General features: G+C 40.3%; 1 protein-coding gene across 1 annotated transcript in view; it reads left to right on the top strand.

Annotated features, from left to right (window-relative positions):
• Positions 1 to 286: 286 nt before the first annotated feature.
• The window catches only part of LOC145785882 (fibrocystin-L-like), a 74,502-nt gene continuing 54,752 nt past the window's right edge, over positions 287 to 20,036 (top strand). The window contains exons 1-9 of the mRNA XM_082597585.1: positions 287 to 416; positions 669 to 746; positions 1,488 to 1,620; positions 1,796 to 1,904; positions 2,414 to 2,616; positions 15,841 to 16,031; positions 17,793 to 17,893; positions 18,132 to 18,309; positions 18,958 to 19,130. Of these exons, the coding sequence (XP_082453711.1) occupies positions 320 to 416; positions 669 to 746; positions 1,488 to 1,620; positions 1,796 to 1,904; positions 2,414 to 2,616; positions 15,841 to 16,031; positions 17,793 to 17,893; positions 18,132 to 18,309; positions 18,958 to 19,130 (1,263 nt within the window). The 5' untranslated portion in view covers positions 287 to 319. The remainder of the gene's footprint in view (positions 417 to 668; positions 747 to 1,487; positions 1,621 to 1,795; positions 1,905 to 2,413; positions 2,617 to 15,840; positions 16,032 to 17,792; positions 17,894 to 18,131; positions 18,310 to 18,957; positions 19,131 to 20,036) is intronic.

Here is a 20,036-nt window from a genome sequence, read left to right on the forward strand (position 1 = left end):
TAGCAATTTTATTTTTTGTAAAGTTATTACCACAGTCAGCAACTAATTACTCATCAAAAACGTAAAAGGTGTTATTAAAGCTAAAAGTTTGTAAACAATGTTTAATTTTCACTAAGGAGAATAAATCTCAATGATTTCTTATATAGGACAAGTTTTCCAAAACTTTCCTCCATGCACTGGCCATACTGTGGCTACATTTGAAATACTAAATTTATTATTTCAGCTTTTAACAAATTTTCTAAATCATAAATTAGACAGAAAAGTTTATCTTGTCAATAAACATCAACAGTTTTGAAGTTTGCGCGGCAATTGTCAGTGGATGGCAATGTGGCCTGCAGCGAAAATGGTGACAGCATTTTTAATTACGTCACTTGTGCTACTGTTACTTTTTACTGCCCAGCTGGGAACGTGCCAAGGTAAAAACCATTTCGATCGTTTACTTTGACTAAGTTCTACCAACATCTTGATAAGCAGATCTGCTTACTTTAAAGTCCATTTTCGGTGTGTATGCATCCGGTTATCTGTTCCCGGGAAGGCTTATGTGCAATGCTATTTTTATCTGTTGCTTCATGTCATAAATGACATCTTCGTTAGGTTTCGTTAGCAAACAGGCAAACAGTTTGCCGATTTGAATTTTTCTGCTTGGTGAGAATATTTTTTTTTTGCAGAAAATGTAGTGGTGTCCTACGTGACCCCCAACTATGGAGGAAGGAATGGGGGCACCCAAGTTCGCATCTTCGGAAAAGGTAGCAAACCAATACATCATAACAAATCATTTTTGCGTTAGTACGACTCATCATTGGATCGAATAGCAATCTGTTACTGATACATCTCACAAGGCGATTGTCAGTTGAAAATTTCTGAAACAAAATAACTTCTTGAGTCTATCTATTCTACAGTAACTTAGTTGCACTTCAAATCAATGAAATGACCGGTTCTAAAAAATAGAAACAACGCATTTTGTTTTTGTTGGTTTGTTGAGCAATTTGGGTTCCTTCCCAGGCTAACGTCGAGGCGTCTTAATTAAATCGCGATCAACTGTCAAGTTTGAAGGATTCCTCCTTGTTGTCCGAAAGCAATTAGTTCAGCTCGTAAGAAAGGCGGCATAGCCCTTGACACCGAGAGACGGTGCGAACGACGTCGGTGCCTAAACCCACTTCCTCCGCAGAATGCCAAACATGAGTGAAGTTTAGTTCCATTTTTTGAATTTCTTTGGAATGATCCGACGGGAAATCAAATCCTCACTTACCGGTCTGGAGATGGGCACTTGGGCACTCAAGCCACTCTAGGCCAGTAGCCTAAGTGTTTTTTTGCGTTGCTGTTGCACACGTGTTACTTTGATGGAGATTCCTAGTAATTTTATTGTGTTAAAATTCTTAAAGCGGATAAATTCCTTAAATCCTTGTTGTCATACCTCGTGTTGCGCGAAGGATAGCGACTTATACAAGTTTCCAGATATTGTTTTCTAATGCTGCATGTTATTGCAGGGTTTGATACAAACTTGAAATTGGACAGTTCAGAGCCAACAAAGGAAGCGATGTTTGTGTCGCCCTACAATCAGTACGAATGCATGATCCATGACGCCGAGAGCGACGAAAGGCAGACTGTTTGTTACACCGGGTAGGAAGTCTTTTGTTGATTTATTTATTATTTATCTCAAATGTGTACCACATGCAAAGTTGAGAACCGACTCAATTGTATTGTGATGGTCAGTGACGACAACCAGGCTAACATTTTATCGCACCAATCAGTCACTCGGTCGTCGGTCGGCCGTCACTCTTGTTCTGTGTTGCAGAAAAATGGAGTACGGGACTTATTACATTCGCATGCGAATGAATGGCGTCTGGTTGGATCGGTCGCAGTACTGCGGCGGTAACTGGGTCCATCCACAGTGCACATTTCAGGTAAGATTGTTCTCCAGATTAGTGTAGCCATAACATGAAAAAAGTTGAAATATCTGCGCTGTGGTTCCTTCTAGTTAGTTGAAAATCGTAATGTTTCTGAACATATGGAGTGACTAGAAAAAGACATCCACAATAATGACAGTACAGGTTTCACCGATTCGCTTGACTCTCTAATGCTTCTAAGTACACAAACCTCAGAGTAACCCTTTTCTAACCAAGTCAAGGCGCGCAGTATTTCTTCGGTTTGCATTTACCTTTGATCCATTGTGACAATATGCGTGTACTGAGAATTGCAAAATGACTCGCGATACTTTCATGCGCCGAAAGTCGAAATCGACCAAACGGATTATAATGGCTTTCATGTAGGCCACATTTTTGCGAAATAAATAAACAGTTTGTTTCTGGCGAGGTAGGAATACGGATAAATCTTTGTGACTTGAAGCGTAGAGATGTGTGGATAGCAGCACTCGTTGTTTCTAGAATGGTACATCACTAAACTTATGACGCAGATCCACGAAGAGCACACTCCTTACATCACAGACCTTAGTTGGATCACAGGAGAACCCAAGTCGCTATTAGGAGTAGGAGGGCGGCTATTTACCAGTCTTATATCATCGGCCGAAGCATCATCTACCAATGGAAAAACAGCTGCGATTGTCCGAGTGTGGATGACGTCGGGACAATGTCTCCTGTACAACGAAACAAACCAACCGTAGGTGGCGGTTGCATACTTTTATAATGATCTTTATTTGTCCACATGAAAGCAAACGTTTTTAGAGTTTTTATGTTCATTTAGCTTTGTATGACCTGCTGAAAGTACTTTTTCGCATCGTATTATTTCAGCCCCTGTAGCTCAGTTGATTAAGAGGCCGACTTTGTGCACAAAGAATCTCTAAATTTAAGCGAAGCTAGTTCGGTTCCCAGGGTGTGCCGAACAACTCCTTTCAAGAACTGCTCTCCAAATGTTACAGCTTTTCTGAGACAAATTTAGCCATTTGAACCAAGAACTCTCAAAATGTATTTGATTTTTTTGCTTGTATTGACCTGCTTATTTAAAGTTTCACCTGCTGTAGCCTACATAGAAAATACCAACAAATTCTTTCTGCTTTTTTAAAAATATCATCCTCATCATCATTATTGTACCGAATGGCTGTTAACGAAGAAGTTAGGCTACATGCTAAAGCTGGAACTTGTTACAAGAGAAATTTACTGCTACACTACTTATGAGTTGGGTGATGAAATATCAAGCAAAATATTATACGAGTATCGTTAAAAGTGGCGTCACGAAGACATAAATATAAGGCAACAATTTTGTACAAGCACAAAGAAAACGAAGCTTGAGTGATTGTATAATTACGCTTATTGCAGTCACAACAACAAAATTAATTGGTGCTAACTTAAAGTTTAATGTACGACCAGTGGCGTAACGTGACTCATTTAATTGGAGGGAGGGGGCACTCCAGAAGCACAAATATTTAACTTGACATAAAAATTTAACGACAAGCAATTTTTGGTCTATACCATTCCAAATTTCATCTATCCAATAAGCGCATTTTTTTACCCCTGGCCACTTTCCCTTTACCAACTTAACCTTTTCGCAGTAATACAGGGCTATATGGAATAATAGCGAGATACGTCCAACAGGAAAAGATTCATCAGACAAAATGTAGACATATGCGAAATTTGCCTAAGGTTTCTTGACTTTCTTGAATTCGACAATTGGGTTTTGAAAGATAAGTTATATTGAAATTAGGCCAAAGTGTCATGAAGATGGAGTATCGCGCATTCTACTCGCCAGTAGGTTTGTATGAGCCATAAACCTTGGAAAAAAACACATTTTAAATCAATGGCGCAGGCTTCACCGAAATTTTCAATGGTGAGGAGAGCAGAACCATGGTGAATACCTTTTACTCCGCAGCAGAAACTTGAAATTTGCTGTTGGCTACAAGTAGGTTGTCACTGTCACTGAACAAGCACGTGACGCGACAATTTATCGAAAGACAATTTATCGAAGGACAGTTTATCGAAGGACAGTTTATCTAACGACAATTCATCGAAACGACAGTTCATCGAACCGACTGTTTATCGAAACGACAGTTTATCGAACGACGAAGCACATATGCTATGGAATACTTAGAGTTAGGAGTTAGGAGTTAGGAGTTAGGAGTTAGGAGTTAGGAGTTAGGAGTTAGGGGTTAGGGGTTGGGGGTTACGGGTTAGGGTTAGGTTTTCGATTAACTGTCGCTCGATAAATTGTCGTTCGGTGAACAGTTGTTTCGATAAACTGTCGTTTCGATTAACCGTCGTTCGATTAATTGTCGTTCGATAAACTGTCGTTTCGATTAACTGTCGTTCGATAAACTGTCGTTCGATCAATAGTCGTTCGATAAACTGTCGTAATACCAAATAAGCACGCTCTAATGTTCTGAATTACTTCCATCTTGGGTAGTAACGTTTCGTTGGTCTTACCCCAATTAATTATTATCGAATATTGAAGATATGATTGAAATAATGAAAAGTAAATTAACCGTAATATGGATAATGGGAGATAGCATTTGATTTTGCAAGCAATGCCGCATACTTTACTCAATTTTGTGCAAAGGTCAGAGATATGGGCGTTCAAGCTCAATCTGTGGTCCATTGTTACTCTAAGATATTTTATCAGTTTTGATATTTTATCAGTTACTAAGTTACTTGATCAGTTTTGTTAGTGTTTTGGCAGTTTTAAAGTGAGAGAGATCGATTTTGCATTTAGTGTAATTCATCGATAATAATTCATTTATTCTCATCCAAACATCAATCTTTTTTTAATTTAGGCTATGCTGAACTAGCCTTTTTACCAAATGCTATTTCACAGAAAAATTAAAAAATATGTATTTGCCCAATTGTTGGTATCGTTATAGGTAGATGGGTATAGTGCGGTTGCCAAATCAAATTTTTTGGCTGAACCTGGAAATTTTATGTAAAGTTTTTTTTTTATTGATTTTGGTAGCCTAGGGTCTACTTTTTCAGAATCTGCCGGGTGCACTCCGTGCATTCTTGAGCGTTTTGAGAAATTCAAGGTGGCGTCCAAAATGGCTGCCGTTTCAGATAACTCCCTCTAACTCAGTTAGTGTTTGACCTAGGATGATAATTTTGGTGTCTAACCATATGTTTTGAGGGGCAAGGAATCCATTGAAACTATTTATTTGACTGGTTGGGGATTGCATCATGTAGAAATGCAATAATGCCGCCAATAGGGCTGCCATATTACAAAATTTAAACAAAAACAAACAAATTAACTTGTATTAGGTGTAGAATGATAATTTTGGTGTCTATCCATATGTTTCGTAGACAAGTAATCCATTTCAAGGATTAAAACAATTGCATTTAAATTACATCACAGTAAAATTCAAAATGGCTGCTGATATATTTGCCGAATACTTACTGTAAATTTCTTAATCTCGAACTTCCACTATGCTACGTAATGACTTTGCTTTCTGACTGATAAGTGCGAACTTGCGTCTCAGCAGGCTTGTAAGAAAGATCGATAAAGCGTTCTCTCTTTCGAAGCCGCAGTGCTTGTTCTAATTCAATGTTCTAGTTAGTAGTTCTTATTATATATATTCTTCGAGGAGCACTTGATTGCAATGCACTTGAGTCAAAGAAGGATTTCGTGGAGGTCTTGGAGAACATAGCCAAAAGGAGTAAGACTGCCAAACTGTGGGTGGACATGTTGATTAAACCAGTGTTCCTTATCATGAGGTTTGTCCGAGCTGAGCGGGAGGCTGATTGGCTGTTGCATCTTGAGGCATACAAACAAATGCTTCCCTATTTCTTTGCCGCTGGTCATGTGCATTATGCAAGGTATGGGATGTGCTACCTAAGGGCAATGGAAGCCCTCCCAGAAGAGGTACTAGTCCGGTTCATGAAAGGGGAGCATGTGATGAGGCACCTGCGCGAACTATGAAATGGCCTATGGATTGATATGTTTATAGAAACTACTTTCATGAGATGTGGCCATGTCCCAAATGCCATCATAGGAATAACCTTGAAGCCGGATACGTTCAAGATCTGGGCATTGAATCTTCATACGTAGTACTGTGGAGGCTGCTCTGGGCGAAATGCTTGGAGATTCTGGAGACCAGGGAAGTGGACATATGGAAGAAAAGAGGGCACAGATAGAGAATGACAACAAGGACCGAGAAGCCATAAGGACGAAGCTTCAAATGTATGAATCCACTTGATCCCGAGAAACATCCAGAAAATCTAGTGAACATTGCAACTGGTCAACATGGAACCCCGGCAGCGAATGTGCAAGAGGCTGTGCAGAAAGGATTCAAACAGATGTGCGAATTTGGAGAAAAATAACCTGATGGCTTACATGAAACAATTCACAAGACTGTGACTACCATGGTGGCTACAAAGAAACATGTGAATGTGGGAGGCAGTAAAGTGTACGACATGAACGTCATCTACTCCAGGGTCATAGGCTAACAGGCTAGTGGGCGTGATGTTGACATAAAAGATGTCCTATTCTATATCAAAGTCTTTCTTAAAACCACAGCTTCAGGTTGAGGTAGCCTATCTGCTCGGACAACAGCAAGTGACACTTCAGTAGTTGTGATTGATGGTTCAGCCCTACTCTGGGTGATTCCTTGGCCTGCAGAGGGCACCACTACAGACTCAGGGATATCTAGAGAAGGGGATATGAAGGCTTTTCATACGTCTGACAGTAGAAGGGCTTCTGTTTATCGTAAATAATCTCTGTTTACCATAAAATGACAATTGGCCCCGATAGTAGTTTAATAAATCTTGTTATGATAGCCTGCATTGCGCTATTAGCATCAAGCCTGGATACTCACTGCATGCTCATGGTCGCTTGTTAGCCTAATTCAACTACCCGTATGCTTGCTTTACATCTAGCCAACTGCAAAGGCTTTGTTAAGAAAAACAGCTTACAGGCAACTTTTCAACTGTTTTTCCAAACAAGTATTCTTTAAATATGCTCTATGTAACATTTGCTGACTGTTTTCTGTAACTTACTGCATCAGCTGCACTACAAAACTTTCTGCAATTTTGAAAAGAACCGCATGTTTCACGCGCTTCAAACCACCGCCCTGGTAGTGTCATGAGAACAAGGCAATCGCTGTGAGCCTTCGCATCCCCTTCATTAGATATCCCTGTGGCCTGTACAGACTACGCAAACAACTTGAAACACGCCATTGACAAGAGACTAAAAGTTGGGGACGTTTACCTAGTGTTCGATCGATACTACGATTACAGTACTAAGAATGTCACCAGAAGTGCTAGGGTCACTGGAGTTAGCCGAGTCCACGAGCTGCAGTTGAACACCAAATTACCACCTCAAAAGACTGTATTGACAGTGACCGAAAACAAGAAGCAATTGATAAACCTGATTGTCAAACTTCTGATTGAAAGGCAAGTCATTCCAAGAATGCACCCAAAGTCACAAGTTGATAGTGATTGGTGAGGACGTTGCCCCATTTGAGATCATCCATGGTGGTGTAGTGATTAGGAGGGCGGACCTCTCAACTAGTCTGCTCGACTAGAAGACCTTCCAGGTCACTTCGCAGCCACCCGTTTTAGTATCCAAACATAATACATTCTACGTTATCGTTTGTTTTATCCGACTTTGTTGAATATGTGTGTATATACTCGCAACAAATAAAATGTCAAGCAATCAATTAGTCATGAGGAAGCGGACACTATCATTGTCCAACAGGTGATGCTGTCTGCTCGAAATAATGAAGAGAGTGATATAACTGTGATATCTGATGACACTGACGTTTTCATTCTCTTGCTTCATTATTATCACGTTGGAAGCATGAAAAATCGTATCACCATGGAATCACCAACGAACAGTAGGGTGGCTCGTTTTTGAACTTTTTTTTAAATTCTCTCTGGGTAGTGAAGAAATGGTGCCAATGAGTGAGAAAACGCTCATGACAAAATTTGAGATTCGTAACAAATTGTCTTCAGCCTCCTCATGGGGCCCAAAAATCGAAAAATGGGGTCAAAAACGAAATTTTTTCAAAAATATTTTTAGTTTGGGTAGATACAATATTTTTTAGATATATCTAATTAACCTAAAAAAAAATTTGAAGTGTTTTTTTTTATTTTTTTTATTTGAACTATTCCTTCAGCTTCCTCACAGCTTCTGAAAATTTCGCATTTTTGTTTGTGGTTAGCCTACATAACTACAAACTTCGTCAGTGACGTAAATTCAAATAAAAGACGTCACTTTTTCCTACCAAATTAACCCAATTTCATTAAAAAATGACGCAATAGCTCAGGGCAAGTCTATAAAGAGAAATACAATGACGTTTTATAGCTGGCAAAATGTCTAACGCAATTATGTATTATGTAACCACAAACAAAAATGCGAAATTTTCAGCAAAATGGAAATTTTCAGAAGCTGTGAGGAAGCTGAAGGAATAGTTCAAATGCCTCCAATTTTTTTTTAGGTTAATTAGGTATATCTAAACAATATTGTGTCTACCAAACTAAAAATATTTTTGGAAAAAATTTCGTTTTTGACCCAATTTTTCGATTTTTGGGCCCCATGAGGAGGCTGAAGACAATTTGTTAAGAATCTCAACTTTTGTCATGAGCGTTTTCTCACTCATTGGCACCATTTCCCCACTACCCCGAGAGAATTTAAAAAAAAAGTTGAAAAACGAGCCACTCTAACGAATAGTCATTGACATTAGAAAAACCGTAGAGAAGCATGTGTCTTTTGTGAACGAACTCCTGCCAGCCCATGCTCTTACTGGGTGTGATGCGGTAGCATGCTGCTATGGGGTTGGAAAAGGTACCGCATTGAAGGTTCTGAAAGATGGTCACTCACTGTCACTTTTAGGGGTCATTGATTCTCCCATAGAATCAGTGATTGCGCAGGCAACCACATTCATGTCAGCCTGTTACGGTCAATATACTACCAGTAAATCAATGTCCGAAACACGCTGGAGGGCATGGGCATTCAAAACGGGTCGGGCCTCCGCGGTACCACCAAAACTTTGTTCCCTTCCTCCTACAAGTGAGGCCTTTAAAGATAATGTAAGAAGGGCCCATCACCAAGCCATTGTGTGGCGATCACTGGAAGACAGCAATCCGCTTGAACTTGATGTAGAAATGTACGGATGGGTGAAAGACTCGAAACTTAAAACGCTACAACCGGTCCTCCTTCCCGCAAATGTTGAACTCGCCCCGGAAACTGTCATGCGCATGATCAGATGTGGATGCAAGAGTAACAACCCCTGCAGAACGTTGTCTTGCAGCTGCACAAGGGATGGTTTGAAATGTACAATATTCTGTGCGTGTTATGCTGCAGGTTGCAGCCAGACTCTTAGTTACCATTTTAATTCCATTGGACAACATCACAGATTTGTGGACTAGGTGACTTAATGACGAGATGATAACCACAACTGACTGTCTTGTGACAGTAAGAGAGGCTTGTACATTACTAATGGTTACATTTGTGATAACTAATGGTGACATTTGTGAGTGATGTTATATGTTAGATGGTATTTCACAAGCAAAGTCGCAGATATAATGATTTTCTGTAAGTATTCAGCAAATACTGTATATCAGCAGCCATTTTGGATTTTACTGTGATGTAATTCATATGCAATTGTTTTAATCTCTTAAATGGATTCCTGGTCAACGAAACATATGGATAGACACCAAAATTATTCTTCTAGACCAAATACAAATTAATTTGTTTGTTTTTGTTTGAATTTTGTAATATGGCAGCCCTATTGGCGGCATTATTGCATTTCTACATGATGGAATCCCCAACCAGTCAAATAAATAGTTTCAATGGATTCCTTGCCCCTCAAAAAATATGGTTAGACACCAAAATTATCATCCTAGGTCAAATACTAACTGAGCTATAGAGAGTTATCTGAAACGGCAGCCATTTTGGACGCCATCTTGAATTTCTCAAAACACTCAACGATGCACGGAGTGCACCCGGCAGATTCTGAAAAAGTAGACCCTAGGCTACCAAAATCAATAAAAAAAACAACTTTATATAAAATTTCCAGGTTCAGTCATACTTCTGCCGGACTAGTACTACGACAGTTTATCGAAAGACTATTGATCGAACGACAGTTTATCGAAACGACAGTTTATCGAACGACAATTAATCGAACGACTGTTTATCGAAACGACAGTTTATCGAAACGACTGTTCACCGAACGACAATTTATCGAACGGCAGTTAATCGAAAACTTAACCCTTAACCTAAAACCTAACCTCCAACCCTAACTCCTAACACTAACCCCCAACCCCTAATCCCTAATCCCTAACCCCAAACCCTAACTCTTAGCCCCTAACCCTAACCCCTAACCCTAACCCTACCCCCTAACCCCCTAACCCAACCCTTAACCCCTAACCCCTGAGTATTCCATTGCATATATGCTTCGTCGTTCAATGAACTGTCGTTTTGATAAACAGTCGGTTCGATGAACTGTCGTTTCGATGAATTGTCGTTTGATAAACTGTCTTTCGATAAACTGTCGCGTCACGAGGTAGATGATAGGCTACTGATTTCTTTGCATAAGCTAAAGTACTGTACAGCTGTAATTATTGGAAAAAAATGGATTATGCAATTGCCTACTCCACAATGTGCTACCCCATAGATAATGATCAAAGGCTACCTTAAAACTTTTATCTTGTGCAAGAATTGCATATGTAGACATTGTAAAGCTTACATGGACTTCACAAACTAAATAGGCCTATGCCTCATTTAGAGCCTGTGAGTGTTTTCTAAGATTCAATCAAAATTGGAAGCTGGAAAAAAAGTTGAATAGTTTTTTGTCCAATATTTACCACAAAGCATCTACATGCTACATTTTGATTCTTTCAATACAGTTTTAAAAGTAGTATCTTAGAATTGTAGCCTAAAGGTTTGTCTTTTGTATTGAATGATATTCAAAACTTCGAAGGCAGTAAAGATCACATAATTTTTACTGCCAGAAATGGGCTGAGATTGCTTGATTTGAGTGCCTGTTTTGTACATCTTGTGTTTAATCATGATCCGAAATATTTTGCGTTTAATTGAACATACAAATAGATAGAATAATATTTCGACTGTTAAAGTTCGCACTGGGTACAACAAGATGTTTTATCAATGTCGTGGCTGAGATCTATTAAGCAGTGTGCTTGTTATCGTTAAATCGTGTTAATACTTGCAAGGGTATCCTTCGCATGGTTTGTAAACACCTGCTTGTTTAAAATTTAGTTAGCACAAGCCACACATGAAATACGTAGCAAACGCTGTATTGTGACATGCTTACGACACAGACAAATCGGGATGATGAGCACCTTCACGTGATCCCTCCTGTGAGCAGTGATGTACGCGCATACAAAAAATATTGACGCCGTCAGCGTAAACGCAAACGTTCGAAAAACCATACGCCGTATGCGTCAACGTAACTTGTAAAAAGTTGGCGGCGTCAGCGTCAGCGCATACACTAGCGTAAACTCATTTTGTTTGCTAGGTGCCAAACATTCACACGGTATAAACCAGTCGAAACAAACAAGTTTTATTTTGAATTTCCACGAAGAAACACAAGCATCTGAAAGTGTTCATCTGACATTTTGCTGCGTTTTGGTTTCAATATGTCTTTGCCCAATGAAAACATTCTTTCAACTTATCCAAAATTTGGAAAGTTTGATAAAAAAAAATGTAAACAACAGCTAAGACATTAAAAAGTATGCGTTGACGCCAGGGATTCATAGTATATACTATGAATCCCTGGTTGACGCTATGCGCTAAAAAAACGCGAAAACTTTACGGCGTAGCCTCAAGCGACAACTATCCAAAAAAAAATGTGGCCGCAAGCGTTATCGTAAACAAAAAGTCTACGTACATTTCTGCCTGTGAGTAGCCGAGTTCACTTACAAATGAAAAGGCGAAACAACGCTCATCAAAAAGTCAGAGAAAAAAACTACATTCACGACGTTTCACAGCGAAAACAGCCCTTTTCAGGGCGTACGGTCGTCCCAGCTGGGACAAAGACGGGAGAGAGGAGAAATCGGCAGGGGTCTTTCCGAATCCTCCAGGTGAACGTCGAAGGGCTCACGACCGGCAAGCTTGACATTGTGGAGCGGCTGGCTCACGAGTACAATGCAACCGCTGCTCTTCTCCAGGAAACTCACTGCACAACAGTGGGAAAGCTAGCAATCAACAACTTTTCGATAGTGGGATACACTTTTAGCAGGAGACATGGCCTCGCATCTTTTGTCAGAAGAAACCTGTCTTGGAAAACATCAGATTCCTCTCCGGAGAATTCCGAGATAGAATGGCACTGCATCAATGTAGAGCGACACAACATCATTAACATCTATAAACCTCCTCCCTCACAAATGACTGTTACATCACTACCATTGTTCTCCGCCCCTTGCATTTATGCTGGAGATTTCTATTGTCAGCATACTGACTAGGGGTACAATAATATCAGTGCAAATGGAGAATCTGGTCTCCACGCATCAGACTTAGCGGCCAGCAAACTGATCACAAGGCTTGATAACAACAGACGAGAGTGATGGGAAGAAACGGTCCAAAACATCGACTTCACCCACTCAAGCCGTAAAGCATGGTCCACGATTAAAAGGCTAACTAGCAGGTCCAGACAACCGCTTGGAGAACGCCCCATTATAGCCAACTCTATTGCATCACAACTTGTGAATAATGGAGTATACCGCCCTTAAGTGATAAAAGCACGGCTCGCCAAGTGGCTAAGGAAGTGTCTGAACTGTGGAAGATTCCAACACCACCTGAGCAAAATATATCCCGAGACTTCACTCTTGAAGAATTACAGCAATTACAATTACAGCAATTACCTCGAAGATTTTACTTCATCCTCAAAAAATTACTCTAAACCTCCTATAGCCAGGCAAAGCACCCAGAACAATATGCCCAGAGTTCATCCTCCACGCCGGCAAAGCACTGACATCTTGGCTGCACGCTTTCCTCTCCTCCTGCCTGCACCACCTAAAAATACCCAAAACTTGGAGACGAGCTGACGTCATAGCCATACCAAAGCCCAACAAGCCCCTGGATGACGCTAGGATGACGCTAAAATCCTCGAACGGCTCATCCACACCCGAGTCGATCCAATCATTGACCCACTTTTACCACCAGAGCAAGCAGGTATTCGCCGTGGCCGATCAACTGTAGAACAGGTCACTCGCATGAGCCAAGACATAGAGGATTGTTTTGAGGAAAAGAAAAAGGCTGTTGCCGTGCTCATTGATCTCACTGCAGCATGAGACACAGTGTGGCACCGCGGCCTCGTCTGCAAACTTCTTCACCTTCTTCCCAACCGGCACATGGTCAGAATGATTACGGAGCTTGTCCACAACCGCAGTTTCACCCTCACCACCGGACGCGGACAAAGAAGCAGGCCAAGACGCCCCAAGAACGGTGTTCCTCAGGGATGCGTCCTAGCTCCACTCCTTTTTAATGTTTACATCCATGACCTTCCACCAACAACATCCAAGCTGTACGCCTAGCAGACGACCTGGCTATGGTGCATAACGCTTCGGAATGGTCTCCACCGAAAAGGACCATAACTCAAGATATGGCTAAGATGTAAGACTACCTCCTTAAGTGGAGATTCAAGCTCAGTAAATCTAAAACAGTGTCAACCGCTTTCCATCTAAACAACAAGGAAGCAAAGAGTGAGCTGACCATCAACATCGATGGAAACATTCTGCCCTTTAACCCCACACTTGGAATCTACGAACGCAAGGAAAGTAACATCACAGTCTACGTAGGTGTTAGTTTGGACAGGACTCTCACGTACCGACACACTTGGAATCACTCCGCAAGAAAGTAACATCACGCATCACCCTTATTCGTTGACTGGCAGGAACGAGCTAGGGTGCGACAGCAACAACTCTGCGCACCACAACCCTGGCTCTTGTCCATTCCACCGCGGAGTACTGCGCCCCTGTATGGTGTCGTAGTGCTTATATACTCACTTGCTCGACAAACCCATCAACGACGCCTTGCGTATTGTATCGGGATGCCTGAAATCTATACCTACTGAGTTTTTACCAGTTCTTTCAGGCATCGCCCCTGCTGAGCTTCGCCACAGAGCTGCCACACTCTCCCTGGCTCGCCGGTCACTGGAGCCACACCACGCGCTCCACAACCACACCAAGCGCTCCACAACCACAATCACCAGATCGGTAATAAAGAAACGCCTCAAATCGAGAAACACCTTTGTTGCTCAAGCACAATCCTTGCTGGAGCACAACACCAGTGCCTCATCCTGGATCACCAATACCTGGCAAGAGGAGTGGACACACAACACCTCCAAACTCCACACCTTTGTCCCCGAAGCTGGACCCATGCCTCCAGGAAAGAATCTCAGTCGACCTGCTTGGGTACGGCTGAATCGCCTTAGTAGGGGTGTTGGGGCGGTTGGGCGCTTCGCATTCTTGATACACAAATAGTGCCTATCAACATCTACGGCATGCAACTGTGGTGTACAGGAACAGACAGCAGACCACATCCTCTACCACTGCCCGACGTTTACTCCTGCAAGGGCAGTTGGCCTGTCAACGTTGGAGGACTCTACATCAAGTGGCTGCTCGAAGAATGCCCGGACATTTGACCCCAATGAAACATAGTCAAAAACCAATCTCTCATACGAAAGAAGAAGACACAGATAAATAGTATCCTAGCAACTTAACTCCATAATGTAATTTTAATTAGACCTGCTTTTAGTAAAACTGTATCACATTCGTTCATTCATTTTATATTTCATCATTCACGCGTCTGGGACGAAAAAGATACCACTGTACTAACTACAATAGTGGATATAGGCCAACCCTATATTATAGGCCAACCCTATATTATAGGACTACCAGCACGTTTAATGAACGGGGAAAGCCAAAAAGGAGGCAAAACCTTGAAAGGTTTAAAACGTGCCTGAATAGTAAATCATGCAGTAGGCTTTATGTCTGTAGTTAGCTTAACCTAAAAAACAAACAGTAAAAAATAAAACAAAAGCAAAGAAAAGCACACATGTAGTAATAAATGGCAACCAAATGAATGATGACATCGCATGCAATAAATGAAAATACTTTGATTTCACATTCTGAGCGATTAGTTTTGAGTTGTTATTTGTTCATAAGCTTATGTTGTGTCAATGCAATAACAAGGGAATGACAAACTGCTTTGAGTTTTACTTTCCAAATTTTACAAACGTTTCCATTTAATTTAATTTTTCCTTGTTGGATCGAACATGACAAGAACGTCAAAATAAACACAGGGGATTGGCACCAACAAAAGGAAAAGAATGAAAAAGCAAAAAGGTTAAATAGTATGCATCAATAAAACAGTTTTTAAAAGTTAATATTTTAAATTTGCACAGCCACCAAACCTAATTGATATTGCTTTGTAACTCGATTTATGATGAAAGCAATAGAGATGTTTGAAGCACTAATAGCTAAACTCCATTTAGACGTCGTTTCAACAACGCGAGACGTTGGAACAATATGAAATAATGGTCGCAAAAGAAAATTTAAGGCGAACTAATGTAACATGCAAAAGAACGCTTCAAAAGAAAACTGCTCTTCAAAAAATTTTTTTTTTTAGGTCATATTTTCTTGACTTTGTGTTTATAGCCACCTACAATTTATAAATATTGGCAAACCGTATAGTCGCTTCATTGTTTCCCTGTCAGTATGGGAACTTGTGCCACTTTTGCAATGTATGTACATTGTACAACTTGCATATTTCGACCATGTACTGTTCCTCATCGTCGTGTGAGCCTCTGGGGCCGAGGGTCTATCCTTTTACCACCCCAGATTTACGATGTTCTTGGACTACATTGGAAGGCTACTGTTCCTGTTTCTGGCAAATAAACTATTGGTTGATTGGAAAAGCAAATAAGTTTTTATTCTTTTCGAACAGATTCACAATTTCTTTGGGAAACTACGGTCAATCGGACTGGGGGAGTTTTGCTTGTTTAGTCAATAACTCGTACGTGGGAAATCAAAACATCTCGTTCATAGTGGACCAAAATTACGGCCGATCCCTTCCAGTGGCTGCTGTTCGTAGAATCAGCGCAGACAACAGAATCTACATGATCCAGACCTATGCAGGTATAGCACCCTTGTATTGCAGTTCCGTTAGTGACGTTTCTGTTTTATTCCACGTCATATTAGGCAGGTAAACTGAAACAAGAACCCCGCGCCAAAGCAGATTTGTTATGCTTCTTATAATGTTGCAAGTGTTTTTTATAGAAGTATAAAAACAACTTCAACCAATTGCTCCTTAATTGGTAATTGCTGAGTCCGCATGATTTCCTAAGAAAAGTGGACGTGGATTTGTGATCCAATGGTATAGGAGACCTACGTTCTATTCAGATGTTGCAGCAACGCGGAAACTTTTGTCGATCCTAAGGCAGTATTGCAAAATTTTTTTGTTCAGTTTCTTGTGAACAAAAGACGGGCATTCAAGCGCAGCCCATGTTTGATAGCACTGCTCATAAACACTATCTCATATATCTCAGAGTTTTTGAACTGTTTTTGGTTAATTCTTGAGCGCTGACTATAAATCTGAAATCAGCGCCAGAATCTATCACATCTAGTTTTTGAAATACTGAAAACGGCCATTACGTGTGTTTTACTTTGAATTTCACATAATAGTGTCATTGCGACCCCCTTTATATACAAAAAATTCATACAGGATTAATTTGAATGATTGTATAATTATGCTTATTGCAGTCACAACAACAAAATTAATTGGTGCTAACTTGAAGTTTAATGTATGTACGACTAGTGACGTAGCATGACTCATTTAATTGGGGGGAGGGGGACAATCCAGAAGCACAAATATTTAACTTGACATAAAAATTTAACCAAAGTTTCATCTCCGCCACCGGCTCCCACCAAACCGGAATACTTTTTCCTGGGTGCGGGTCACCGCTTGCGCACTGGCGTCGCACTCCTTCGCTCCAACATACACAAATGGGGCTGGTATCATTTGCAATTTGTGAGTGCGACAAGCAGGAACAAATCTCAGACCACACCATCTGCAAATGCGCCAAATAGTGTTCTACGCAAACTGGATAAAAAATCAATTTGGTGGCTGGCGAAACCTGCCAAAATGTTAAGCCTGAGTCAACGCCCCTGCTCATGGGAAGTAAAAGACAGTGCTCCCCGATCCTTTTGTAGACATTGTTTTAAGAGTTCAACAAATAGTCTATTGTTGTTTGTAGTAGCAGCAATTGTTTGCCCTCTTTGGATTGTTGCAACATCATATTGAACATTGTGTTAAGCTGATTTGAGCCTGATTTTTTTATATATCAAATATGGAATAATCTGATTGCAAATTTGGTTCAGCGCCCTCAGTTTACCCCAAAACGCATTCTGGATGGTTGCCAGATACGAAATTTTTGTTAGACAGTGTGCCCAACACAATAATAGTCGATTTCACTGTCGTAGTCTTTTGTGGCACATTTAATTTTGCTTCTTGCTTTTCGCCTTTGTAGCCTACATCAGAAAACAATCGTCCAATTTTGACTTCTCACGAGTAGTCAAAAAGAAAAAATGAAGCAAAAACTAGACTACAAAAAGAATTAAAACAAAAGCTTTTTGCACTGCGGCTCCCCAGCACTATGAAGTAATAATGCGAGGAAAAAGACTGGGAGTCGTCAAATTAAATACGCGCAGTAGCGAGTGGAAAAGTATTAATTGCTCACCGGGTAAAACCAATGTGAAAGAGAGCAGTGTTTGCTCCAAGCAAAATAAGACCTTGCGAAATTTATATTTATTTAAGAAATTCTACTATAGTATAAGGAATAGCAAAACTTAGAAAATCAAAACATGCATAAAAAATTCACCGTGGTTTTTCGCTTACAGTGATCACAGATGTGTCGCCAAACGCTGGCAGCATCGCAGGAGGTACACTGTTGACCATCAAAGGACGCAATTTTGATGACCTTTCTGGAACGCGAGCAAAGGTATACGATGTTCAATTAGTTTTGTTACTGTGACGTTACGACAGTTACTTCTCTTGTAAACATTTCGTTGCTTTTATCGATTTTAATCTGTTTTAACAAACTTCATGAAACGGCTACAATACAAATTAGATGATAACAACTTAGAACCATTCAAAGTTGTTATAAAGTTTCGTCTTGATTGTACAGTAGCTTTATTTGAATGAGTGCACCCTTCAACTCGTTGTAAATTGATTGATAGGTGATGGTTGGAGGGAGCGATTGCGTGGTACAGAGTGTTACTCATAACGAGATACAGTGCCTGACGCCCGCAGAAGTCCCATCCCGCTCTTTATACAGCGGCGGTCGAGGGATAAATGTGGAAGTTTATCCAGGGGTGGGCAGTGTGTCAGCTGATTTGGATGAAGGAACCCATAGTGGTAAAGTAATAGCATATTTTCAAAATGTTTGAAACCATATTTTTAGCCATTGCTAAAAACAACTACAAACAAAAATGAGGTTTAACGAGTTAGCTGCAATGCAGCCTTGACCTTCTCACAGGACCATGCCTATTTCCCTTGTTCAGTAACTTGAGTTATTGTTAGCCTACTTTGCAAAAACAATTAAAAGCGTGTGTCCTGACCGAGTTTTTCATTGTAATAATTTAAAAGCAAATCATACATTTATGTTATTATGGTTGTAGTATGCCTATTGTCGTTTACGTTGTGATTCCGCTGTATATCGATATCATACTGTCATACTGATATGAATAGTATCATCATCAGCGCAGCATATAAAGAAAGTAATGGCCAAGATAAAAATGCAATTTTTCAACTGGACCTGCCTAGAATCCAGTGAATCTTTCTTTAATCATTTACTTATACGAAAAACATGGCATCTGAAAAATTAGCAAGATTTGTGCAATTGATGCTTTTCCACCAATATGACGATTCTCTTCTGGTTGCTTCGACCTCCTTGGTGGCAATTTGATCCTTTCACCACTCTGCACCTTCCAGCTCAAGTTCATATTTCAAATATTTGTTTTTGTTGATTCAAAATTTAAACAATATTTGCTTACTTTTTTAAAGACTTGCAGTTTGTTGATTCCACGTATGTAACCAACATCCTCAACAGTCCATACGTGTCGAGGACTCGGGGCTTCTTCGTTCCATCCATTGACGCTGATTATTTTCTTACAATAACAGCAGATGACTTAGCAGAACTTTTCTTCAACGGGAATGGTCATGATCCTGCTCAAGCGGTAGGCGATCATGACGATTACTAGGCTTAAGCTGTATCATTCCTTTCACACTTAGTTTTGACACCAAGACATGACGGAGGTAAAGTCTAAATTTTCCTCGACCTCAGACAAACTTTTCAAACAGGTCGTTGTTCTCAACTGATGATGCGGCGGCCGCCAAGCCACCTGCCATGACGTGCAGTTGCTGTATGGGTGTTGCGTCACAATCACCATGCAGCAACACAACTGTAACACTGGAATTTTGTAACCTTTCTTTTAAAGTTTTATTTTTGTGTGTAGACAGTAGAGATGCAGCGAACCCAAAATTTTTATCCGCACACCGCACCGCAACTGACTCATCTATCCGCGCACCGCACCGCACACCGCAATTTATCTGGAACTTTGACACTGCACCGCACCGCACACCGCAAATTACAAAATTAAAAAAAAATATTTTAACGAGTTATTGTTTAGAAAGTCAATTGTAGGAAAAAGCATCCATGGCATATAACTGGTAACCTAGTACCAATACAGTTGTGCACTAATTGGCCAGGCTAACCAGATCATATTCTCTTATCAGCAATGCATCTAAGTTCTAAGACATAATACAAACTAAGACAAATAGAATGTTCCTGGATCCAGTATCAGGACTTTTGAACACTTTTTGTAAGCAATAATGCAATTATAATGCCAGTGGCTATAGTGGCAATGCAGTGAAATAGAACATCTAGAAGCATCTCATAAGTCACTTGAATTACACAATAAAGTTAAACAGCTAACATGTTTGAAGAAAGTTGAACAAGCAAACAGCTGCATCATGGATAGTGGGGGAAAAATGTTATTTCAGGAAGAGGATATAAAGAGTAGATGGGAAGAGTATGTAACAGAATTATATGATGATGATAGAACATGTATGCCTGAAATTAC

Source organism: Aplidium turbinatum, chromosome 16 (genome assembly GCF_918807975.1).
Source record: "Aplidium turbinatum chromosome 16, kaAplTurb1.1, whole genome shotgun sequence".
Lineage (NCBI taxonomy): Eukaryota > Metazoa > Chordata > Ascidiacea > Aplousobranchia > Polyclinidae > Aplidium > Aplidium turbinatum.